Source organism: Megalopta genalis, chromosome 5 (genome assembly GCF_051020955.1).
Source record: "Megalopta genalis isolate 19385.01 chromosome 5, iyMegGena1_principal, whole genome shotgun sequence".
NCBI classification, from domain to species: Eukaryota; Metazoa; Arthropoda; class Insecta; order Hymenoptera; family Halictidae; genus Megalopta; species Megalopta genalis.
In genome coordinates, this window is record NC_135017.1 from 13,087,803 (window position 1) to 13,114,309 (window position 26,507).

Here is a 26,507-nt window from a genome sequence, read left to right on the forward strand (position 1 = left end):
CCTCCGGTGCCGGCACGGCCATGTTGGAATCCCCGACCACGTGACGAGACATCGATAGATCGACGACATCGACTTGATCTTTCCGCGCGACAATTTTCTCACGTGTTCAATAGACCAAAATGGCGGATTGCCGGTGGAAAGTGTTCGCGGAAATTGAAGTCGCAGAATAGAATGGGTATTCGAGGGAAAAAGTAAAGATTTACAGCGCGATAAACTCGACTCGACTCGGTAAGTTTTTTTGAATCAATTTTTATTTTGCACAAATATCGCCGGTCTAGTCGTCGCTGTTGAAGTATCGAAGTGAATTCTAGAGAAATTGAGTGTACGATAAAGGACATAAAAAAGCGCTGAAAACCCGTTGATCAGGCCGAATCGAGGCGATCCGAAGGTATTATAAAAATCGCGGGGAAAAATTGTAAAAATGGCAGAGAATCGAAAAGCGAGGGAAATCGCTCAAATAGCAAAAATCCCGGTAGGGCGAAATTGATCAGGATTCCGAGTGGCTCGACTCGATCGAGTGCCCAGCCAGCTCCATCCGCTGCCAATGGGCGAGCTGCTGGCCAAGGGTGCAGACGATGTGCCAGCAGGCGTGGGTGTTGGCCGGGTTGCAGGCCCGAAGGAGGCGCCGGCTAGCACGTGACACACATATTGCCTACCTTTCGGGGCTCTCGAGCCAAAAAGCTTCCTGTCCCCTTGCTCGCTGGCCGGAATGGTAGAAAAACTAATCTCCCAGATTAAATCTCTAATTCACGCGGTCTCGGATCCCGGAGATTTTATTCGCAGATAGAGCCGATGACGCTATCCTGCGTTTATGAAAAAGACGAGACTTTATCTGAGCCGAGGGCACGCTGACTCGGTTAGGCGAGCCCCGCGATGCAAGGGAGAGACAAACGATAATTGAATTCCTCTTTGATTCAGCAGATTTTCCCGCTCGCGTGAATTTCCTCTTCACGGGCTGGCTCCTTTTCCTCGCGTTTTTTTTCCGCTCTTTCTCCGTTTTTTTTTTTTTAGTTATTGTCAGCTGATTAGGTTTCCTTTAATTAACAAATCGCAATACACTTTCGGTCTCGGGTTCTCGGGAAGCACACGGTGTCCCCGGTCCTCTGTCACCCGCTCGGCGAGCACGGGTGTCTAGTTACATTGATTTCTGTCTAATTAATGCGGAAGTTTGTTTTAGAAGCAAACTTCGCTGATCCGATATTCTAATTTCAAACATGAGCTCGAATAACGTCGGACAATTTATTCATGGCGAATATTGTATCAAATAAACGCGACAAATCTGTCGAACGATTTTTCCCGAGTTGCTCCTTGTTTTATAATAATCCGGAGAGGCTTTTCTTGGTACGCCATCCCGTAGAGTCTCAAGTCCAGCGATTATCCAGGCGCGGAACAATTGACATCTATTTGTTCGCCGGTATTAGAGGAAATTGTTCGATGGAGGAAACGGAGCAAACGTGGAAATTCGTAATTTTCCGTGAGTTTCGAGGTTCCGTTGGCGAAGTTGCCGGCTCCCATCAGAATCGATCAGCAAACAGCACTTTGCGGGCACCGGATAGAATTCCCCTAGACGCGGGGCGTGTTACGCGATTCATTCTAGCAGGTCTACGTGGACCGGGGTCACGACGCGCCTGGATTATGCATAACGCATGCATATATGCATCGGAGGAAGACGCGCGGAGGGTCGACAGGTGCGAGCTACTGATTTTCCGATCCAGGGTCCTCTCCTCGACTTCCGGTGGACGAGGAATCGCCAATGCGAAGAATGTCCACGGGGTTTAACAAGGGGCCGGGCCGGGATGGGAAAACGGAAAAAATGTAAAGAGCAATGATGCGAGGTCGGTGTAAAGAGGAATGGTGTATTAGATGGCCCCGCGCCAACCAGCGCCTTTGCGCCCCTTGATGCCCGTTGACCAGTTGGACGACCGTGTCCGCGCGGCTATCACATTATGAGCAGCTTCGCGATTTTTTTCTGCCGTTATAAGCGGAGCTTCCGAGCTGCGATTTTTTGCGTCTTCTTGCGCAATGTTCGGAGAAGATGGAGGCGTATTTTTCTTTCGTGCTCGGTCGCCGGTGTCCTCGGGAAAAATACTATAGTAATATACTATTTGCTTATAGCGGATATTCCAGTGTTATCTTTGCGATTTTTTCCTTGGGAAATTTGTGGAGCTTCCGCGGTGCAGCTTCTGCATTTTGTTGGAGAACGTGCGAGGGTGGTGTCGAGATATATTTTCTTTTCGTCCTGGCTGACTCGCGTCCTCGAAAAAACTGGTATAATAAAAATGCTATTTGCTTTGGAACGATACTCCAATGTCAACTCGGCGATTTTTCTCAAAAAAAGGAAAAACGAGAACAGTTTTCGATGTGCAATCCTTTGCATGTTGTTTCGCAATGTTTGCAGAACTTCGCTATACTTTTTGGTTCTCCTTTCGCGTGCCTCCCCGCGTGGAGAATAAATGGAGGAGTGCAGCGTTGCGGTCCGATCTTTGTAGAATGAAATTAATTTCGCGGTTTCTGAGGTCCTTGCTAGAATGTTCTGCAACGAGGCATTTAATAGAAGCTGTCGTTGCAACGTTCGGCCAGAGCTGCCTGTAATTTCGTGGCTTATTTAACCGACTGATATATTTTATTCGAATTTTCCAGCGGTGCATGGCACAGTGTGATAAACCGACGGGAATACGCGTGATAGGGCGCAACGACGGCTGCGAGAATCACCGGCGTTCCGTTGTAATGTATCCGGAAATATTTCATCCTTGCTTCATTAGCCATAGCTCGGCGAGTATTTAATTAAATAACATAGCTTGTCCTATGGCTGCTCGAGATTAAGTAGCGGAAGAGAGACCAGGCCGGAGTAATTGTTCCTTTCGCACGTTGTGTTGCAAAGACGGTCCTGCTAAAATTATATATAATCATGCATATAATTATGTAATTTACAAATTTATAAATTACTCGATATCGGATTACCATTGATCGAATTTTCGGACGGCCATTCGCATTAAATTTTACCTGAACCGATGACGACAATTAGATAGAAAAATCATTTTTGGAACCTAGAAGAACGTGCGAACAAATGACGTCAACCTTCCCGCCGATTCTGATTATTTATCGGCGCGAACGGGCCGCGTGTTCGAAAAGCGCAAAGCGATCCCCGCGGATATCGGATTCGCATTTGTTCCAGCGGACTTTGCATTCCAGTGGCAATTAATTCGATAACATTGAGTCATTCTCGGAATCCCTCCACGGCATCGGCTGCGGCGGTCTCAAATTTCCCGTGTGTTTTCGCAGGTGAACAGCTCCGAATCGGCACCGATCGATCCCATTCGATATTGCCACAGCGGCCCCGTCACGTGCAGAAATTTTATTTCCGCGTTAATGCGTTATAGTAACGCGTTCAACGTCGCCCCGTATTTATCGGACAGGGTATGGAAACGTTTCGGGATTGAAACTCTGGAAAAATACGACGATCCTAGCGAATTTTTTGACTGGGAACCGTAAAGCTCGTCGCGGAAGAACTACTCACATTCTGTCTGCGTCATACTCCTCTTCTGGATACCTGAAATACATTATCTTTTTTAGTTGTCTTATAGGAGAAAAATTCTTGTAACGAGTAGCTAGCTAATCTTTGCTAATTTTTGCGAATTTTTCCTACCTGTTGCGGCAGATTAGGGATATTTTTGTACTCCTGAAACAACATTATAATGAATTGCTAATTGGATTGATGTTGAATATTCGATTGTCGGATGGTAATTAGGGGAATTCTATTACAGACCGTGGTTTTAGAGGGTTTTTCTTCTTCAACGTGGTGGAAAATCGTCTTCCGGGGAAGAAATTAGAAACCTAGGAGCTAGGAACTAGGAATTTCCAGGTACTAAAGGGACAGAGACTTCAGATTCTAGGGAGAAGACTGAGGATGACATCGAAGAAAAGGCGGAACTAACGAAGACAGGGATTTAAAGACAAATCCTAGAGAATTGAAAGAACTAAAGAAAGGATCGGAGGAAGAGTAAATGGAGAAAAATCGAGATCCACCGGCGTTCATCGGGTATCCGTGGACATCGTAGCTGTCCTAGATTGCACAACAGTTCCCGAAAATTCAGAAACCATTGAAGTCGCTAGTTACTTTTTCTTTGAACTGAAGAGACTCGCCGCAAGATCTTCCACAATATCAAATCCTCCTACAGCTTCATTCCCAAGACCCGGCAACCCTTGTCCCAAGTCTCCCACGGAGAACCTCGCGGTAGTCTCACGCCCGAGACGAAGAAACTAAGACCAAAAGGAATTGCCCCTTCTCCCCATTTCTCTCATGCGAATAGGCCGTCATCAGAGGCACAGAGGAGCGACCGGTCGTCAGAGACAATTCAATAAGGTCGCCGGAGTGTGGATTTTTCTGATTAGCCGGCGAAGTTGGACGGCCGGTGGCGCGTGATCGCCCTGCGAAAACAACGAAAGGAGAAGAACCCCAGGTGCAGAGGGGGTGGGCAGGGGGGCGGGCTTTGTCTTATTTTAAAACTCGGCTCCGCTCGGCCATTCACGTCATGCCCCGAGAAATGCACTCAACACCTTCGGCACGGACACGCCAAGTTTCAATCGGTGTCGAAGCGCCGCTCCGTGAGCTGCTTACCACCCCCATCATTTTTTTCCAGTTCGATAAATCGATTTGATACATCCTGTCGAGGTCGATGATTCAATCCGCCAATCCCGAAAAAATAATACGATTCCTTTAGACTACCAAACATCTGAAACGGATTAATATCGTGAAAGGGTGTGATATTGGAAATAAGATACTGGAAGCCAGCAAGTGGTAATGGTGTCTCTATGGGGATTTCTGGGGGATGAACTGGCTCGACATAATGCTCAGCCAGTGTCAGTGGCTTCTTACAATCGTTTATCAAAGTCAACGGGTGGACAATTCGAGATTGAGTCACGAACCGTTTTCTCCTTGGAGTTTTCTCGTGGTCCAATATGGCGGCGACGCCCGCCATTTTTCTGCTGGCGTAGACACATCGTCCGCCACCTAGACAATTTTTATATCGACTTGTTACATTTGAATCTTTAGATTTAAAATGAAATCGTACGAATACATTTTCTACCTTTGTTTCGGTTTCATATAAATAATTGGTGGATTGTAGCAGATAGCGTACTCGAAGGTGGTTCGGCCAGGTTCGTCTGTCGGATTTTCGTCTCCCCCCACTTGACAAATTCATCTGGATGCAAGGAATATATCCTACGTTTGCCAATTTCTGCACGTAAGCGAAACGTCAGCTTTTCGGGTTCCTTCGAGTTGGGCGACCGCCACCTGTCCCCCTTCCCTTCTTCGGTTTCTCTTGACGAGTCGGATCCTCGAGTTCCCCTCTTGCACCCGACTTTGTCACGTCCCTGATGAGCGACTTGAAAATCCATTTGATCGAATATCTCGAGAACCATTGGTCGCGCGTAGTCGAAAAATTTCAAAAGCACAAATCGTTTATTCCTGCACGAATAACTCTGTGCATCTGAATCATCTATCGAAAATTTAAAAATACGGTTCGTCTATAATTCAATTTGTTAATATCAAAACAAAAAATCGTAACTTTAACTTACATGTCCCGCGAGGAAAATTAGTAAAGCGAAGAGGTGATTTACGATGCGATATAAAAAGTGAGCGGACAGTAAAAGTCGACGGATTTATGGCAAAAGTGGCGGATCCGGACGTCAACATGTCCTCCGCGGACACGAACGGCGAGAACTATTAAAAAGTTTCGAAACAACGATTCCATTATGCCCGGCCCGAATTAAAACTGGAACTTGCCAGTCGGCGCCGGAAGTGGGTGAATAATTGACCTGTATTGCGGCCAGCGGCAAGGATATGAGTTCGGACGTCGAATTAAAACTTCCGAAATTAATTAGAAAAGTTATTATCGCGATTATAATTGCTCGCTCCATATCGGCTCCCGCGTTTAAACCCGGACTAATTTGCATCCGCGAATTATTCGAACGCAAGGACGCGTTAAAGCGCACAGACTCGTTTCGCCCCGGGATTTCCTCACCCTGTTTTCCTAGGACAATGTGTTTTCGCTGCGAATTTCCTTCCTGCGGGCAAACAAACATACTGTGGTAAAGAATAAATCTGCCGTTTCTGTTTATCCAAAAGTACACGCCAGTTTTGATATTTAATGAAAACAGCGCATACGAATCCTCGCGAAGACAAAGTAAATCGGTGAAAAAGCAATTTGCAAAGAATTAATCGATAAAAAAGGAAATCTATAAAGAAATGATCGATGAAAGAATCGGTCAGAAAGATCGTTAAGGTATCGGTCGACAAAGAAGCGATCTCTGGCTTGCATCCAATTACTATAAAAACAATTTGACCGTTGAAATTTTAATTAAGAAACAATTGGGCTTTAAAGAAAATATTTAGAGCGTGGGCGGGACGTTATTAGAGCACAGTATCGAAAGGCCAGAGCCGCAGTTACTTACTTGGCAATGTAAACACGTACACCCCTTTTTCCCGGCGCTAGACCATCGGTCCAATAAAATCGTGCCACCGGTTCGTTCCCTCTGGGCTTTCTTAACGACGTGCCAGGATAGACGAGGTCCAACTCCGCGAAAAGTTATCCACGGATTCAATATCGCTCGACCGGCTTCCCCAGAATTCCGCGCGAGATCAATTAAAAACAGGATAGGCTGGGGCTCTTTAACGTTTCCAAGAATACTCGCAAGTTTCATCCCGGTCTGGAGAAAGGTTTCCTCGGTTTGAATGCAGTTCTGATTAATTAATGCTGCTGGCTTCGGTCTGACCGGCTCTCCCGGCTGTTCGAAAATAATAATAATGAAAGGCTCTCTCACAATGACAACTGTCTTATGAACTCCACTCGCGTTCATTAGGGCTCAGGTTGGTCAAAGAATTGTCCACCGCCTCCTTCCGTAGCAAAAACATCCGGACCAGCTTCGACATTTCTGCCAACTGCGGTTGTCGCCGCCGGTTATCAGAACAGGACTGAACCAGATTTGTTATTGTTATTAGCGAGTAGCGGCGGTTGGTATCGAAGTTGGGACAACTCTTGATCTAGCATCGAGAAGCAAGTAGTTACGTAAGTGGAGCATGTCGATATCGAAATTCTGTTAACTACATGACTGGCGGCCGCAGCCGCAGCGATGAACGGCTGGTGTCCGCAGCCATAGCGACGAACGGCGAGCATTGACAAGGCTGGAACGTTGGCAATTAATAGGAGAGGTGGGACTTAATTAGTACAATCTCCGCGGTGTGTTCCATTCCCGGCGTATATCGCGTCTCGTGTCTACGTCCGCCTCTCATTGTGAGCCCGAAATGCTTCGCGTTCCGTTACGTTCCTCAGAAGAAGCTAATATTCCAGCGCCGGAAGTCTTGGGAGTCATCTTCTTGCGGGAACGTACGTATTATAGTACCACATCATATGTATAGCGCCGATTCAACTGCGAAGCTAAGAGAAAAGCCTCCAATTCTTCTTGTACGTGATAGCGTCTTTTAAAATAAACCACTCCTTCGTCTCGAATCGTATCCTAAAAATGAAAAAAATGTTTCCGTAAGCAACTGCTCTTAAAATGTACAAACCTAGAACGAAGTACGGTCAATTTAAAATCTGACAACATTGTGAAGAAGTAGAGGCGGGGGTCGTTTCGTTGTATCGAACGCGATCTTCCTGTGCTGATAAATCCGTTGGCGTATGCGAATCGGTAGACAAAGCCACCGGGCGTGTATAGCCGGGGCGCGAAACGCCGGGAGAAGCTGCAGGGGTCAAATGACAGGCGAGAGAGCGCATCTATTGGCTACTCAGTACGATCGTCACGTTCCCCGCGACAATTTATGACGATTGGAATAGCGGCCAGTTCGGCCATTACACGTCCCTGTAACGGTATCGGACTACTAAAGTCCGGAACGAGACACCTTGCCAAACTAGTTCAATTAGCGGGCCGGCGTGAAAAAGGATTCGACGTCGTATCAGCCCCTAACGAACTTCCTGATACGAATAATCCCCCCCTCCCGATCCGATAACGGCGGCGCTCCGTTCCAACTTGCCTTTTATTTCCAAGTCGGGGTTCGCTACTAAATATTTCCTCTCTAATAAAATCCTCGCTCGATTGTTCCTGGAAAAAAAAAGAAACAATTTCGGATGTTCCACCAGTCGCGTCATCTGGCCGTCGATCAACGGGAACTAACTTACGCTACTCGCTAGTCAGTGCAACGTCCGCGAGGACCGGTTTAAATATTTTTATCTCCGGAAATGGAAACATCTTTTTCCGACGTAGTTATTAGGAGGACAGAAAACGAGCGTGCGAACGATTTCGACGGCAATATCGACAGACATCGTCGACACTATTCCTCGGCCCGGTGATTTTCATGACACACTGCAAATCACGTGTACTCGCCGATAATGAATTTGCTGGCTAATAAATTCACGCTATCAACGCATCTGGATTAACGTTTCGGTCCCGTCGCGTTAATATAGTGCTGGTAACGTGAGTGCTCGTTGACGTTAGCGCTGCTGTATTTGCAAATGTTATGTACACGTCCAGAAGCCGGGCAGCAACGGCGTACGCGATCAGAGCACTGACATAATAAAGATTTATTTACTCCGCGCCCGGGCGTGTACCGTATATACCCGGTCCCCCGCGTTTCCCCGAGCGAATCTATAATTCTGGCTAACTGACGCTCGAAGCTTATAACTTAATCCTAGGGGAAAAGGGTACGACGTGCTCCGTAAAACTATGCTGCTACGATAGAGTGAGTAAAAAAGATCTTGGATTTTTGATAAATTGATCTTAAAGGTTAGCAAAAATTCATTGTACGATTGTGTGTACCCACAGGAAAAAATAGATGGCGTATCTGTTAGTCGCGAGATATTGAAATGATTGTGATAGAGATGTCGTCTACGATATGATTCCCTTCTAGAATTCTTTGCCCATTGAAGGGGTTAACAACAATGGAAGTCAAAACAACAATGGAACCGATTCAGATCGCGACAATGATGGCAATGCAAATCCGGGTGCACCGTGAAAGCCGTGAATAGCCCCGAGGTTTCCACGCATAACTCGGATCATAGCCCCCAACCCCGGCTCCCTAGACTGTCAGTTATTTATTAGGGCGAGCGCTCATACCGACACACTGCTGTCTCAACTCCGTGATCTCGCCGATCCTTTAATGCGGTTTTATGCATCATTATGCAGCTCTTCGTAAGTTCCGTTCCTTCAAAATTTTACATAGATACCCTATCTCTGCCTAAGGTACCTGTTGGACCCTCAGGTGGACCCTGCTCTTTGCCCCGGAATCACTGAGAATTGCCACTAGGAGCAAACAACAACCTAAAAGCGATCTTAGCTGCTCTAATGGAGCCAGGTACGTGTCCCAGGTGGCAGTCTTTGTCGCCCTGTGTTCCCCCTGAGATGTCCCCGGATATTGAAGCGGAAGAGCCCGTCGCAAATTGATAGATTTGATTAGTCCTTCCGGTCGGATTCCCAAAGAAATTCCCGGGATGCCCCGCACACGACGAATATCTTGCAATTTCGCGGGAGAAATTGCGAAAATGGCGCGAGTTTCTTTGTGACCGAAGTGAAATGCAATAACGGGTAGCGGGTAGAACGGGAATTTTAATGGCACCGGGTTCCTTTCGAATATTCGATTCGTATAAATGGAGGAAAGCGCGAGGACCCGAGGTAAGTAATTCATTTGCATTTCTAACGTTCACACACTCCGCAAATAATTTTCTAATAATTTATTGGAAATATTTAAAATCGAGAATACGAATTTACTATATAATTTATTGACTTAAAATGGTCTGTACATTTCTTTAATCGTCGTATATTATTCTTTTCTCTTCCTTTTGTTGTCGTAGTGTTCTATCTTGGTTTCCAAACTATCGCAGGTGACTCTCTTCATTAGTGGTTGATAAATCCTTGATTGTACACCTAGCAGCAGCGAGTCGCTCTGAGAAACTAAATCATTAGAGTCCATAATCATTTCTAAATCAGACAACATGTTTTCTATCATACTAGATTTGATTGTATTGATGGTCCAGTCTTTCTGTAGTGTTTTCATTGTATTCATTAGTTCTTCCTTATCATTGTACCACTCGTTAACATCGTATTCACAATACCAAAGATTCAATGGTAACTCGTGAGCCAAATTGTATTGCGGTTTCCTAGGGCAATTAACAATGTCTAAAAGCTCTGTAATAACCTCTGGTTGCTCTTTTCCTTGACCGACAAGCAATAGAATTCCCATCAAACAGCGAATCTGATGCCATAAGAATGCATGACTCTTTATATTCATTTCACACATATCGTATGCTGGAATGTTTCTACAATCTGCTCTGTGCAACAATACTTTCGCATCGAGTACCGTTCTCTTATAATTGGTGACTCCGTTTGCTACATCCATTTTACAGATATTACGAAAATCATGCTCTCCTATGGTGTACTTCACTGCCTGGTCCATGGCTTCTATATTCAGTCTTCCCCTTGGAAAAAAGTACTTGTAGGTTCGAAATTTGCAGTCAAATCTTGCAGAGAAATTTTGTGGAACAGGACACCATGCAGTGCATCTTATGCTCGAAGGTAGTAACCTATTCAACATCTTGCAATATGGTAGTTCTTCGTTTAACTTGTGTTGATCCTCGAGTTTTAATCTGCTTCGTACGTCAATTGAAATTACCTGTGAGAAAGAACTGACACCTTTGTCTGTCCTACCACATCTATGGTAATTTGAAATTTCTCGAGACTCTATACAGCAGCTTTTTGTCAGTGCAGCGAATAAATGATCTTCTATGGTGTCGTTGATACTATCTTGCACAACGAAACCATTGTAATCCCATCCTAGATAATAAAATTTCAGAAGAATGTGTCTTTTGGTGCATTTTGTGAAATCGAATGGCCTTTTTGATTTAGTAACAGTATTGAGTTTTGATTTTTTGTTTAACCTGTTAATTGTGGCTTTTAATTGTTTGTTGTTTTCTTCTAGTCTTATTATTTTTTCTATCAATTCGGATTTGTCAAGTAGTTTCAAATCTTTTATTAAACATATTGTTTGCTTTTTTTCTGTTGACATATTTGATATGATTCATGTAATTGTTGTTTCCATCGATTGTTTACGTGTTTATCGAAACACTGTTCACTGCTTATGATAACGTAGATATTGTTTATTGTTCGTTTTGATGCAGATATGTTTACGAAACAGAAATAATCTGATACATATCATAACATGCTTAATTATCTATAATAATAAACAATCGAGTTTTAGGTTACCGCAACCGTCAAATAATATCGGGAAGTAAATATTATGCGTAATTATTATATACAATGAAGAAAGATGTATAAATACTTTGTACAAATAATTTATAGATTACAGTTGATGATTTATAATTCGAAATAACTTATAACTTTTAGCAACGTATAAAGATTAACTTCTTTCTAGAGGTTAGGTTAAGACTATTGTTTTGACTGTCCCTAGCGCCACAATACGGTTCTTAAGGCGAATTACAGTAGCAAACTGACATAATCCATGATAAAAGCGAGATCTGCAATTAAATATTATCAAAATAATATTAATAAAAACTATATAAATCTTAGCTACGAACATTTATGAATTATTAACGCGACTATAAATTGTTGAAAGTTGTAGTATACAAAATTGGTGAAGTTGGAAAGAAATTACCTATGTAAAATTAGGAAATAAGTTTGTTCAAGCTTCTAATGTGTAATTATATTTATTGCTTCTCATTCATGACAATTGTTTCTCTTCAATTTTGAAAATCTTAAATTTACCGAGAAAGGATCCATAAGGTCGATAAAACAGTTTTCCCGGGCTTCAAATGCACATTATTAGCAGTTGAATCTATTTTTATAACTCTACGATTAGGTTCGAACATTTATTTCTAACTTTGATGAACTGTTCAACGAATTAGATAATTTACACATTCATTTATATAAAATACAATGTTCAGCGACTTATTTGGAGTAATATTGAATTGAGATTTTTATACACTATTTTATGATCTACTATTAACAATACATTTATGATCCAGCGGTTGTTATAAGGAATAACGCATCAGCACTCATTTACTTATTATTTATACATAATATTATACAAGATGTTAGAATACATTACAGTAACTTCAGAAATTCATACCCAATTTACTTTTTACTTCTAATTAAAATCAAATAATCAAGCAAGATCTACATAATCTGATCACGTTTTAGATTTTAGATGAAATAAAAATCTTCCTGTTGCACCGTGACTTCCGAGCCTCCTGTTGTCGGCATGGACCGGAAATAGACCTTGTAACCGGAGAACTCATTTATGGAAACGTGGCGGCGTCCGAACACACGTCCTATTTTTGACTCGTCGAAAGACGATCTTCTTTTGGCTTCCTGTTCCCATTCTGCCTGCAATGAAATTGACCAAAATATATTAAATTACACGCTTTACCAGAACATTACACCCCTTACAAGAAGATTCCATCCCTTAGAAGAATATAGCAGTATTACGCTTGTTACAAGAATATCGAAGTATTACACTCTCTAAAAGAACATAACAAAATTGCACCCTCTGTAGGAACATAGCAAAGTCAGAAACTTAATAAAAATATAGCAAAACTGAAAAATCAACTAAAGTATAGTAGAACTGAAAAATCGAGCAGAATAGAGTGCAATTATAAAGCCGACCGAAACATGACAATTTTTCAATTTTACAGATTCAAAATTTCGGCGCGGAATTCAAACGGTACAGTCCCACTTACCCAAGCAACCCTCACGTGGCTATCGCACTTTCAATCTGGAATCCGGAAACTACTTACAGAGAAAAATTGTTACAAGAGGATTACCCTCTCTCTCTCTCTCTCTCTCTCCAATTATTCTGGAAACACTTTTCCCTCTCACTGGAGTCCTCTTCCATCTGCAAGAATAAAATCTAGCGCATGCGGCCGGGCTCGGCGTCTGGGAGCCTTAAATAAAGCTGGCGACCACATGGTAGTCACGGCAGGTCAGTAAATAGCGATCAGGATCGTCCACATGGACGCTCGAACCCATGGAGAGCCGTCTATTTCTGACTTGAGCTCGGCTGCCAGCGGATACCCTAACGCTAACGCAATCCTCTTGCGAACCAAAAATACCCTGTTCGGCCCATCCGGAACAGGGTCTGCCACTTTCTTCGCGAAGGCTCCGCTCCCCGGACTTCGTAGTCCAGCTAAGGTGTCCTTCAGCGCTAAACCGTGGGAATTTTCTGTTGCAGCAAAACTATGTCTTGTCAGGCTGAGAAAGTTTGGAGATAGATGGTCACCTGGGCGCAGCTCCATACTTCTTTACATTCCATACGTCGCATTCACTATGGGAAGTAAGGAAGCACGGAACAGTGGCCCGGCTTAGGGTATCTCCCGGTGAGTCTGGTCACTTGTAGTACCTGGGGGTTGCGTAATCCACTGATAAGTTGTCACCAGCCGCCTGGTTGGAATTCACTAGTCAGAATGAAAGATCGGTTGGACTAAAGTTGAGCAAATTGCAGGATGATCGCTGATGATCGCGAGACGAAACGGAGAGGAAAGGCTCCTGACCGGCCGGCTGCTTCAAACTGAATGCTACCAGCGGTTTCAGACCACGCTTTGCCTCGCGGAGTCCTCTAAAAATGGCCGCGCCGATCCCATTGGCCTCCGCGTGTTCGTCGCCCCCCAAAGGCACATGTAAGCTTACACTTGAGTCTACCGCGAGCTGTGCCGGCTCGGCTCGGCTCCGCTCCCTCGCAGCGCATCGCGCCAAATTTGTCTTTACCCGAAAATAGTCAGTCCCACGGCTGCCACCACATGGCGACTATTCCTGGCCCAGACTCGAGTGATAACTTACCCAGGCCTCTGTCTCTCTCTCTCTCCCTCTCTCTCTCTCTCTCTCTCTCTCTCTCTCTCTCTCTTTTTCTCTCGACCCCGCCTAGCCCCCTGCCGACCCGCTCTGCATGATTCTTCTTCTTCTTGGGCGAGACCATGCCTTACAAAGACGTACAGAGAGCATAGGATGCGTTCCGGCGTCGTTGAACGGGGAGCGGTATCGGTGTAGGGATGTTACATCTTTTGGAGATTCGTTTATGGGTTACTGAAGTTTCAAGATGACTTTGGATCAGCTCCCTACGATGAGCTCTAGAGCTAGTATTTGTTATGGGGAGAATTATGATCAGGTGCTTGACGGCTGGCCTCTTAATCTGTTGGTACTTGTTGCAAATTGTAGTTAAATTGTCTTTTTTGTAATATTGCCACTCCGATGGGTGGCAGCTTGTAGGAATTGCTGTGGGATTTGTGGATGAGATGGTCTTCCGGTTAGCATAGGATATGTCCATCTAGGAATTTTAAGGGCAGTGTATAATTTAGCACTTCTAGGTCTTGCGTAGACTTTGTGTACAAGGTGAACACCTGAAGTTAGGGGATCTGTCATATGTTCTCCGGAATATCTAACGAGCTAACAGAGCTAGGAAAAAATGTTACGTAGAAAAATTGCTCATCTATCGGCAAAGAATGGAGTGGCATAAAGAAAATGATTAAAAGTCCACGGACGACGGCAATAATTTACCAAAACGAATTTCCAAAAAGAAAAACTATTAATTGCTCGTTTAACACTACATTGTACAAGTGCTGGATACCGGCCAGCGACGTTATTGCTGCAAATAACGTTCTATAAATAATACTTGCGACAAACGATCTTGCTAGCCAGCTCGCCAGCGCTTCGAACACGAGTTCTGCCGATTCGAACTCGTCCCCGCTACAAATTAAACAACGTGTAAATGTAATTGTTATTCCGTGGAGATTTTTTATGGGGGTGGGGGGAGGAGGTCGCACTGGCACGCTCCGCGGCCAGGATACTACCAAGCCGTGCTACCATTTTATTATCAGTTTGAGATACACGTTTCATTAGGTGTTCGCGACACCGGCCATAAAGTGGTAGTTTAAGGGAGTTTAATGGGATCAATTTAGTTATTTTGAGTAAGCACGCTGCCCGGGGCCCTGTTTAACGGAAAAATGCCGGCGTATAAAAGACGTTAGGGATTAATGGCGTCGTTTGACAGTTTTACTGCGTCGCGAGCTATGGTAATTTATGCAGCGACCTAGCTTAATTTTTCAATGTTAACGGGAAGTCTCCGGCGGGGATTCACCGTGGCGGACAATTATTGCCCTTTGAAGTTCTCCGCGGCGACGCCATTTTTTTTTGTCAATGCTGGAACTGGAGCGAAATTTGAATTTAACGGTTCCCGCGATTTCTGGCGACACGGGGGTGGGTTTTGCATTTGGCAGGAACGATTCCTCTGAATTCGTCACGGCAAAACTACGGGAAGTGTTGACAGCGTTCTAATTCAATCTTGTTACGGGTTTCTCGATCATTCAGCTTCTCACGATATTTATATATCGCGGAGCAATAAGTTGACGACTATGATCACGCGTACGCTATTCCTAGCACGAAATTGCAGATGAGATGATAAGCGTGGAATGCAAACGAGTTTCGTTCTTCCGCCAGAAGTGGTTGCCAAATATTCAACTTAAAATATCATTGTACATAAATAATGCTGGATATGTGTGGAAGGGCGGACGAGCGCGAGCGCATTGACTATCTATCATAGCGTTGACGTAGCACGGTTGCACACTCGTGAACATAATTTATTCGCATATATAGTTCAACGCGATTCTTCGTGTTTCTTTTATATTCCACATCTTAATCCGCAATTTCAAAAAAAGCACGACATTAATTGCATCAAAATTCCAAGCAATGCGACTTTATAATTTTAATTGGAAAACAGGGGGAGGGGTCTGTAGTTAGGGTATCGAGGAACACAGCGAAGAGGTTGCTAACGATTGATTGAGCAACGTTTCTATTAATAACGACACGCCGCAGAAAAATATAAAGGCATTCTTTACAATTGTAATTGGAGAAATAGGGAGGAGGGGTTTCGACAATAATAATTCCCGAGGTCAGAATGTTAAGGAAGGTGGGGGGGGAGGCGTAGAGCGGGTACGGGGTAAGGGGGGTAAGAAACGTCGATTTTCTTTTACGGAAAGTTGTCTCTGCCGTGGCGTCAGCGCGACGCTCCAAAAATAGGGGCTGTATTAGGCCGTAAGCCTGTAGTGGCTCTCGTTTTCGCACGGCTCACCGGACCGAATGCGAATGCATCGTCTTCGGCTGCTGCCAGTAATTTTAGATACGGACGGAGACGTCGCGACGCAAGTGCCGAAGGATTCCACCTCGGCATCGAACGGAGAACAGCGTCGCGACGCTCTAAGGAAGCGTCCGAGACCGTCTTCCACGCCGAGTCTTACACAAGCAAGCGTCGCGTCCCTAAAGCCGAGTTTCTTAGAAGTCGTTTAAACGTCGAGTACATAATAAAATACCGCTGCTAAGGGCGACGTCGAAGTTTCGTGTACACCGCGAAGAAGGAAGTCCGAGTTCGATGCGCGCTGCAAAAGGGAGAAGTTGAATTTGGCACGCGCAGCAAAGGGGGGGTGGGGGGAGGAAAGCGACGTCTCCGGTCACTTTTCTCGTACAACTATATTTTTGTTATTCCGTTCCCGCGGTTCGTACGACGCAGAGACGATTAGATAAAGTTCTGAGACAGCCGCGGGCCGCCCTTAAGTCTTTAACCGACGCGCCACTAACGCGGGCAAAAGGCTATTTTCACCGGCGAACTCGTAACCCGATACACACATCGGCCGGACGGAGTTTGTCCGTGTTACTATAACCAGAGAGAATCACCGGGAAATGGTTCAACGTTCCTTTAATGAAACGTTAAAGCGCGGCCACCCCGCCCCCACCCCCCTCGGCTCTTCAGATCCATTAAGCCCGGCGGCCCCGGCCGCGTTCCCCTAAAATTAGCAATTTTTCGAACAAAGACAAGTGCGCGCATTGTTTGTCATCATTTTGGGTTTGTTTAAAAGCCACAAAAGCCGGCGCACAATAGTTTTAAAGCTCCGTTCGGAGTTTGCACGCCGCCCGGATAGAGCAAGAGAAACGAGAAAGCCAATGGCGTACGCATTCGGGGGGCAACGGGAGCAATTAATTATCGCAAACTCGAAGCGAAGATGCAGATGCTAATTCGAAACGTCCATTAGCGCTTTCCGCGCCGAAAGAGAGCAACGAGAGCGACGAGGGCGAGCAAAGGCGTCGCCGCGAGGGGCCGGCCCGAGCACCGCCCACCCCGAGTCATCCGCAGCGAAGAGCCCGCCGCGTTTACGCGTGGCTGGCGACGCAAACAAACTCATTATTCGAAAATAACGCAACATCCCTCGCGTTTCTCGTTTCCGTCGAGTCGTTACGATGAGAAATAGGTCGAGCCGGGCTTCGGTGCTTTCATCTCGTTGCCGGACAACGCGGCTCCCGCGCGAAAAAGTCATGCGAATAGAAAATTGGAGTTCACCGCGAGCTGAATGGCTCCGGCGCGGAGGCGCCGGGTGGGAGGGGAGGTGGGCGGCTTCGGTGAAATGAAAATGTTACGTCGCCCGGGCGTCTCGAGGATTACCGTTCTGTATTTTAAGATCTTATTTAAGGTCCTCCCGGCTCCCCCTGGTAATCTCGCTGATAACGTGAGAATTACCAGCTGCTTTATAAGGACAACGCCGCGTAAAGACGTTGTTTCCCTCCGCCTGATCCCCCCGGTTTTTCTTACTTTTCCATCTCCGGCCCGGTATTGTTCGATTCTGTTCCGGGTAATTCTGTTTTTCAACCGGCGATCGTTAAGACTCACCTGGATCCGCGTTAATGCGCCGCCACTGGGCGACGCGTACTTATTGTTAGAGGGTGTGGCCGCGGGTGGTTTTCCGCGGAAGGAGTTGCATAGTCGAAAGATCATTTTTGTCTGAGCTCCTCGCGTAGCCTCGACATGTCCCACATTTTCTTTTTTCGAAAAAGTGATATTTTCACGAGAAGCATGAATTAATTCGATATACTTGGAAGCGAGATATCGAGTTCCAATTGGGAAAACGATGTTCTAGAATGTTCAAATTGTGTCCTGAATTTTTTTGGTCCCGATAGTGCTGCTAGTTTTTGAGCGACAGTTTGTAAACTGAACCGGGTCAGAGTGTGACCAGCAGTATGACACGCGTGTTCCGAGTACGAAGTGACAGCGGAGTGTTAAAGGAGGTGGGCGTTCGGGGGCGTGGCGCTCGCTCGCGGGCGTGGCCTTCGACTGCGTGGATTCGGCGTGACGATCATGCGGCTTCGCACTGTTTATCGAATTATAAACAACAAAACTTTAGAAAAGTTATAAAGAATTAGTTATAGAAAGCGTCATAAAAGTAACGCGAAGGTGTTTTTGCGCTTCGCGCATAGGCGTAGCCGCGAGAAGAGCAGCCGCCCGTGTCCCCACACAGTCGCACCTGCGATTTGTCCACAAGCGTCGTCATATTTTATCGCGGAAGTCATTTACATCGCGGGAAAGTTCGTGGTTGCCACCCCCCCCCCTGGCCGCTCGCCACCCGCGTAACCAACTCCTTTTGCAATAACTTTTAAAGGAGTCCGGAATTAATATATTTTTTCCGAGAGCCGGAATGGCTGGCCGGGTGCCGCGGTCGGGTATTGAACGCATAAATTACGCGGCTCGAGCCAAAGTGCTGCGATTGAAGTGCTTCTTGCACTCTCCCTCCACCCCCGCGGCGTTTTTTCCCCCTGCTCGGTCTCTCCTCCATTTCGTCGCGCCTCCACACGGAGCCGGAACTCCGCGGATGGAATTAGTTGGTAGTTGTGATTTAGTTTTCGTTCAGATACCCCGCCCCACCCCCGATATCCTCGCCACCGTGCTGCTTATCAATCGAACTTCAAATAATCTGTTCGACGTTTGCTCTTTGCCATGACAATGTGGACCTGGTAGAGCTCTGGAGCTTAGGAGCGAAGAGGCCACGCCCACCGCTGGTAATTCGTAGTGAAAATGGCGCGGTTTGGCTTCTCTAGATTGCGCTGGATTGCTGTAAATTCTCCCTAGTTATCTCTCTCTCTCTCTCTCAAAGCGCCAAATTTGATTGCTCGGCTCGAATAATCGTATCTCCGAGTTGCGGATCAATTAGGGAGAATTTACTGTACTCCTAAGCTCGGATTAAAATCAAGAGCAACGTGGCCACGCCCACTTAGGGCGGTCCATGACGAAAAAAACGCCCGCCGAGCGTGCTCTACGCGAATGAAATATAATATACAACCAATTCTACTCGATTGGAAGACAAATGAATTGCAGAATATCGAGGTGAAACAGGGCGCAAGGAAGCAAAAATTGGTTTCGTTTTGAAATTTGTCGGTAGAACGTTTCGCGACGGAGATATCGATCTGCATATTGCGCGTTCCGGTCGACGTTGATAATATCCCGGGAAAGTTGTTACAAAAATTGTTGAAAAACGCTGAACAACGTTAAGAGCGGAATTGCAGCGGCAATGCAATCACGGTCCATGCCCAGCCGGGTCTTTTTAGCCGTAGCAAATCAAGCGTATTTAACAACAGAGCCACGAGGGGATTGCCAGTGTCGACTGACAATGTCGACGGTTGTGCATCGTTGAAAGTTCCATTAACCGATCCCTAATTCACCTTTTCCACTAAACAAATCGCGAATCAATAGGAAACGCGCGGCCCAGTCAACCGATTTACACGCTCCGGTCGTTTGCTGGCTCGAATCTCGTCGACGAAATCGATATTATTGTTTCGGCGGTGTCGCGTTCGATCCTCGAACGTTATTATCAATTTCTCAAATAATCTTTCGAGCGATTCTTCAGACCGTTTCGAAACTCGAAGCGAAAATTTCGATCTTGAAAAATTATCGTCGATTTTCCAGATAATTTGTTGAAACTGTTTCTCGGCCTACATTTTGCTGAATGTCTTTTGGTATTGTTTATAAACCGTTCTATAATAATTACAGGTGACGCAGAAATCGTTAGAATTCAGATCGGAGAGAATTTCTCTGAAAATTGCTGGAATAATAATTATTTGAAACGATGCGCAGGAACAAGGAAAATCTAATGAAGAAAAATGACCGGAAACACACATTTTCCCGGTAATCCGTGAAAGAATATATTTCTCTTGGCTGTTGTTTAATGAATTATCGAGGATGTAGGAGAGAGAGAAGCCGGGAGGATTGTTCTTTCCTCGGGAATTTATCCGACGCTCGCGGGACCAGGAATTGAAGAATTGAAGAATTGATGGACAGGAAGGCGCGGAACGCGAAATTGAAGGTTTATTTATCACGCGGGACCCTGATCGAACCGGCTCCTCCGCGCGAATGACTGATAGGAAATCCGAAAACTTCGGAACAATCTCCTCTGCACCGAGGAAGACGCATGCGAGACGTACGAAGATAAATGGAATATGCGAGATAAACCGTTCCGCGATTTAGGGATTCGCTGTATCTATTTGTTTGCACGAGATGTTACGCTGACCTTTAAATTCATTTAACGTCGAAAGCAATTTATCGGACCCGCCAGTGATAACAGGCGATTTCATTAATCGGGCAGACATTTTAAGGAAAGCTAGCTGGCTCGAGCCGCGTTAACATTAATTATGTTTCTTACTAGAAACTCTACTCCGACATTAATTTCAATTTATATCCTAATTTGTAATTGATTTTCTTGCCGGAAGCTCTGCTCCGATATTAATTTCAATTTATATTCGAATTTGTAATATAATTTTCTTGCCGAGAACTCTGCTCCGGCATTTATTGAAATTCTAATTTACAATTCCAATTCGTAAGAGCGAATTTTGCGACTTGCCAAAGATTTTACGGTTCAACGGTGTGAAATTAATGTTTCGGAGAATCGACGGGGATGAGTTTTGCTTTCTAAATGTTTTGTGAATTGTTCCGTTATCAGATGCATCGCGAACGGATTAGATATATCGTAGCCTTGAACGTCAGTTTGCGGTTTTTAATAAGAGAGGCACACAATTGGCCGACAATAAGAGCATAGCCGCGAATAGGGACGTTTACCTCGTTGGACTTTGGACACTCACGTGTCTACTGCAACTGTATGCAACTATGTATATGCATTTGCGTGCATTTCGCGGAGATCTACGGAATGGTGCATAGACAAAGATGTTCGCGCGACTGCTTTTTCATCCGGCGTTATTAATTCTTTCTCCGACCGTCTCTTTCAGTGTTTAGACTCTCATTAATTATAGGGGATGGCTGGAACTTTTACCAACAAACTGTAGAAAATGTAATTTATGTTCGAAAATGGGAGATAACGATTAGGGAAAGTTCGAAGTTTGCGAAGCAGTTGTGAAGTTTAAATTAAATATTGAACGCTGCGAGAAGTATGCCAGCGGGAAGAATATTGTGCAATTTTAGGCATTTGCGTTGCCTCCGTTGAATTAGAGTGCAGGATGATCATAGCAATCGCGTACAGTTGATTCAGAATCGTTGATCGATCGAGCAAGACGACGTTCGATCTATCGTAACTTGCCGGGAAAAAATCGGAGAATCGTTTAATTAGGCTGGTTTCGAAGGTCAGAGTTTCTGCTTTTAAAGAGCGTATGCTCTTTTCCCTAAGGGCGCTTCTAAAAAATACGACGATCAAGGAATTGCAAGATGATGCTATTAATTCTAAGAATTAAACATATGAGTCTTTAACCAATTATAACTTCGTTAAAAAAAATCAAACGACAGTTTACCATAGCTCATTTTGAAGCTCGAAACCTTCGCTTCCAGCAGCCCTACGCGCCGCCACTCTACAAAATTGTTGTACAACGGAAAATCACAAATCATGTGTACCCCAGCGACGAAACAGCGATTAAATCCCGGTGGAAAAATGGCGATCTTTAACCAATATTAACTCCGCCGAAAATAATCGAATAGCAACCTACTTAGGCTCGTTGAAAAGCTCGTTTCCTCCCCTTTCGACTCGCCTAAGGTGCGAACCGTAAGCTCCAACCGGCTCGAACTTGTGATCACTGGAGAACCCGAGCCCGGAATCTACAATTCCCGAGGCGGATCGATAGAAAAATAGATCACTGCGTCATTCACTGGATCGTCACGGTGGATCGCCGACGTGTCGTAGACGGGAAAAAGGAGGATCGCGGTACATCGGTGGTATATATGTATCGGTGCGTCTCCCCGAAGTGCCTAATTTATCCGCGGGAAGATCTCTCCGCGGATCGCAGATGCGGATCGAAGTGTTTCGTCGGGGCCCAGGTTGCACTGTGTCAATTATATTTAGCACTACGCGACTGAGTCACTCGCGATCGAGCAGAGACCGGCGGAACAGTGCACCGAGTGCAGAAGAGTGCAGCCGCAGACCCTGCGATGATGCCCCGTTTGTCAGTGACTCACTGAACGCGCGATATATGTATGTATATAATGCACATGTAAGGTCGGGCACACGTGTAGGATGATACCGATACGACGGCGACGCCGAGATTCGAGTATCGGCGCGAGTATGTTGAACCGAGCCATTCATCGCCCAGATCTGGATGCTTGCTGGCCCACACGACGCGGCGCGGATTCGCGGAAACACCGGGATTTCGAGAAACGTTGCAACCTCGGCGAAAGGGTTCAACCCTTCGGGGTTGGAGATGGAACGCGACGAGAATGTCTCGGCCGCTTTGATTCGGGAAGCAGTGATCGGACGGAGGCCCAATTGGGCTTATTTTCACGGGCGAAGATTCTAATTTTCACGTCCGTAAGCTGGATTTTTTAAGACGATCTTCGGCGAGTCGGTTCGGGGGAGGAAGCGAAGGCGGTATTTTATGGAATTGGAAATGAGCGATTCGAATTGTTCGATTTAGCGTAACTTCGCCAAGAATTACGGCACGAGCATCTATTTTAGCTCATTCTGAAGCTTGAAGATTCTAGTTTAATGTCGCCGAGTGCTGCCGTATTCTTAGGATCTTGTTTGCACTAGAACATTGTACGTTTGCGATCACTTCGCTGCGGAATCGTTAATATTCGACGCAATGCAACTTCGTGCGAGAAAATTGAACGGTGGTCTACCTTGGCTTGTTCGAAAGGGTGAAGATTCTAGTTTCGATATCTGTAGCATCGTTTCTTCTAATATAATTTCGTATGAAACGGCAGGGTGGAACGCGAAGATGACTCGCCCTCCGGAGAATTCTCGATTCGAACGTCTCCGGAGAGTTGGCAATATTTTTTTTTACGACCGAGACCGACACGATTTTGTAGATTGAAGTCTGCCCTTTCTAACAAGCCCCCGAAAATTGACGTGCGATTTTTCACAAGCGCGTTATTGCACTTCGAGCGCGAGCAAGCGGAAAATCATTGTTCTTCCAAGATTGTTTACACGAAACCTTTGCGGCGAGCTCGGAAAATTTGTTTAACGATTAAGATCGGCACAAACCGGTAGATCGAAGTGTCCTCTCTCCAGCGAGCCCGTAAAATCCCGAATATTTCACCATTGACCGAACCAAAATGGGAAATTCGCTCGCGACGGAAAAATCGGCCGTGTATCGAGCGGCGACGGTTTCGAATTGAAAAAGAAAAAAGAAAAAAGAAATGGCGGGAAGTCGGAGGAAAGTCGATAGATAGTTGGAGAGTGGCAGGGCGCCGGTTTATCTAGCATTCGCCGTCGAGCAAATTGCAACACGATGCGACGTACGGTTGTGCATGTCACGGGCTCGCGTCTAACAGAACGAGACACCGTGTGACAGCGACATGTTCGATATTTGAGCGCGTCACAACACGTACCACGGCAGAAGATACGTCATACAGGTGTCATCCGCAGCGACCGAGCAGCGGGTGACGTCACGGGGACCGCGATATTATTGCGATCCCGGACCAGAAAATGTTCTATCAATTAATCCGCCGCTAACTCGCTCAATCGCGCTAATTTATGCGCGTATTGCGCAACGATGCCCGCCGCGTTACCGGCCATGTTTGCTCGGACGCCGACTTTAAAGTGCACTTCGCCTCAAGGACGAAGCAGTTCTGCAAACGGGACAATATGCCTTCATCGATTTTAATAAACAACTCGGCGAATCACCGGGCGGGAATCGTCGTTTCGCTGTCGACGACGCTTCGTCGCCCGTGATTCCCGAGAACGCTACCGGTCGATTTTTACGGTGCCATTGCGAAGAGCGGACTGCGATCTTCAAGTTCGCGGCAGTTTCAGTCATGCGAGATATTCTTTAAGCGCGGCGTAAACGTTCGAAGTCAACAATACCGGAAGAGGGAAACGTATCATCGTTTCCGGCTTCCGCTCGTTCGAGGCGTATCGAAACGCCTGTAAAAAAAAATCGCACTTGGACGGTTAAGGGCTCGTCGCAAAGGGCAGACGTCGATCTTCGTTTTCGTACCTGTTACAGTCTTGGGAAAAATGTTTCGACTTCGGTGCGACTGTTCGAAGTCGTGAAACTTAAACCAAAACGGATCATTTTGAGCTTCGTCTTGTTCCAAGAGCAATGCAACGCTTGTAAAAAATATCGTGCTTCAATATTCTAGAACTGTATACGAAGACGTTGATCTTCGAGTTCGTGCCGGCTCGAATCGGAGGAAGATCGTCCGAGGTTCCGTGGAAATTCGCGAGCCGGAACTTCTCGCGGTGGAAATGCGTCGTCGCTCGTCTGTCGCGCTCGAATAAAATAAATGCGCCGGTGTTTGGGAAGCGGATATTCCTGGACCGATTGCATAACGTTCTAATTTCTGGAGACGTCTCCAATTTGAGAGATTTCCTTTCCGCGGACGGCCACGTTTCTCGAGCACGGTCGCGCCGGCACGGACCCCATGGACCGAGTTTTCTCGAGGGCATAGGCGGAAAGAGACGTGACAGCTGTCCCCCTCGAGGACCTCCTCGAGGCTGCACCACGGCTGGGGAGGGGATGGGATGCAACAGACATGCATATGTTTTTGTCGTGCAACCGTGCACGTGTTTCGACTTGTCACGTACACATTCGATAACCGTCAGCCACCGTTTTCCAGATAAACTGCGAAACTCGCCTCGAATCTACGAGCCGTCTATTAAAATTACCTGCCCTGTCTCGGCTACTCCTATCTCCGGGGAGGGGGGGAGTGTTCCTTAAATACACTTTCGATTGCATCAGGCTGCGTTGCGTTCGATAAAAATGCCGCTCGACTACGCTTCCGTCAGATTTCAGTCGCCGGGGTGTGCAGGATTAGTATTTCCCGGCCAGGGAAAAATCGTAGAGGGCGAGTTATTTAAGGCTAATTAAAGAGAAGACTTTGAGCTTTAAAATGAGCTAATTTTGATTGTTGTATGATTTTTGTACAGGATGTTACGCTTCCTGGTACATACTTCAACGATCGTTTTTGAACCGCGGGGGTGGTTTGCGATTATCAATTCCCCAAGGTTGAATAAATTTTTTAATGATTGATCGCACATAGATGATAAAAGTAGAAGCTTCGCTCTTTAAATTGAGCTGAGCGATTTTTTCCCACGAAGTTACTGTAGATCAAACATGAAGAATATCTCTACGTCGCGTACATCTTCGATCGCTGGGAGTCGCGTGCAATATTAAATTTTCTGATCGAGAGAAAAGTCCCAAGAGAAAAATCAAGTAGGGGTGTTGGAACTGGAGGATCAGTCCTTTGAAATGAGCTAAATTCGATCGCTGTACGATTTTTGTTCACGAAGTTACGATAGCTCGGAGAACGGTGTGTTACTCTAAAATCGCTGATTAAAGCGAAGCTAATTGGAGCGCGTTCATAATTATTTATTCGTCGGGAATCGTCCGTTCCGGCCCGACATTTATTTTCTGAACGATAATATTTGCGTGCTCGCGGTCCCAATCAATAGTCGGAACAATAAGGAGAGCAAATTGATCGGGTCAGCCGGCTCAAACAGAAAAATACTGTTTGCCCGATTAACGCAAACAGTCGATTACTCGCGGCCGGTTTCGGTATAATTGTCGTTTTATCGCGCGGGATCGATTTGCCCGTCGCCTAACAGCCCTCGTCCGCCATTTTATTCGATTTCTCGGGGCCGTTACACGGTTTTACGTCCGCCGGTTCGCGCCGGGAAGACCATCAAAATTTTACGGCACCCCGGTCCGCCGTATTTTTCTCTTTTTCCCTTTTTTTTTTTATTATATTAAGGCGAGCCCGGGAAACGGTCGGGTGCAACTGCAACTGCAATCACGGGCCGCGAATCGGCCGATTTTATCGGTATAAATATTCAGAAGGGATCGAGAGCGGCCGCCATTGTGTCGATAGCCGTAAATTGATTAACTGACCCGGAAGAACCGCGGAAAATATTCGGCCAGGCTTTGTTTTAACGTTCCGAACAAAACTACTAGAATGTTGTTTACTCGTTTAGGATTGTTCTATCGCGTAATGCACACCCCGATTCGCCCTCGTTCTCCTAATTTTCAAAATACGCGCACGCAAACGCGAGATCCTCCAACGAAATCGTGGAAACGCGACCCTTTGAAAATTGTTCAAATACGTTCCAACGTTTACAACGACGTCGTCGATCTATGCTATCTCGTTTAGGGGAGGCTGAGGAACAATTTTCTGTAAGAACTGTATTTTTTACTCGCACAATTTGAATTCCAAGAATCGACGAAGTTGACAGTCGAATTCTTTGCCGCGACTGTTGGGG

The 26,507-nt window shown here is 45.7% G+C and overlaps 2 protein-coding genes and 3 long non-coding RNA genes across 10 annotated transcripts in view; 2 read left to right on the forward strand and 3 right to left on the reverse strand.

Annotated features, from left to right (window-relative positions):
* mib1 (E3 ubiquitin-protein ligase mind bomb 1) overlaps positions 1 to 26,507 on the forward strand; it is a 591,834-nt gene that overhangs the window by 558,399 nt on the left and 6,928 nt on the right. The window lies entirely within an intron of this gene.
* LOC117217844 (uncharacterized) lies at positions 1,221 to 7,509 on the reverse strand. Of its 3 annotated transcripts, XR_013033452.1 has the most exons (8): positions 6,454 to 7,508; positions 5,088 to 6,066; positions 4,927 to 5,011; positions 3,767 to 4,733; positions 3,647 to 3,679; positions 3,518 to 3,550; positions 2,962 to 3,444; positions 1,221 to 2,890 (listed from the first exon to the last, which is right to left on the reverse strand). It is a non-coding gene; the product is annotated as an uncharacterized LOC117217844 (long non-coding RNA). The 3 variants fall into 3 exon arrangements; XR_013033451.1 differs by having other exon boundaries at positions 3,518 to 4,733; positions 6,454 to 6,708; positions 6,823 to 7,509; XR_013033450.1 differs by lacking the exon at positions 6,454 to 7,508 and having other exon boundaries at positions 3,518 to 4,733; positions 5,088 to 5,548.
* On the forward strand, positions 8,210 to 13,353 carry LOC117217817 (uncharacterized). The gene is made up of 4 exons (XR_013033453.1): positions 8,210 to 8,737; positions 8,821 to 9,186; positions 9,257 to 9,349; positions 13,238 to 13,353. It is a non-coding gene; the product is annotated as an uncharacterized LOC117217817 (long non-coding RNA).
* On the reverse strand, positions 9,752 to 11,451 carry LOC117217808 (tRNA pseudouridine(38/39) synthase). The gene has a single exon (XM_033465652.2). It carries the CDS (start codon positions 11,054 to 11,056, stop codon positions 9,815 to 9,817), a length of 1,242 nt encoding a protein of 413 aa, XP_033321543.2. The 5' UTR covers positions 11,057 to 11,451; the 3' UTR covers positions 9,752 to 9,814.
* LOC117217833 (uncharacterized) lies at positions 12,062 to 13,646 on the reverse strand. 4 transcript variants are annotated; one of them, XR_004489649.2, is made up of 3 exons: positions 13,406 to 13,646; positions 12,747 to 13,228; positions 12,062 to 12,393 (listed from the first exon to the last, which is right to left on the reverse strand). It is a non-coding gene; the product is annotated as an uncharacterized LOC117217833 (long non-coding RNA). The 4 variants fall into 4 exon arrangements; XR_004489647.2 differs by having other exon boundaries at positions 12,747 to 13,210; positions 13,406 to 13,640; XR_013033449.1 differs by having other exon boundaries at positions 12,804 to 13,210; positions 13,286 to 13,417.

Coding starts and splice junctions, on each gene's coding strand:
- LOC117217808 (XM_033465652.2), bottom strand. CDS start 11,056: ATGTCAACAGAAAAAAAGCAAACAATATGTTTAATAAAAGATTTGAAA.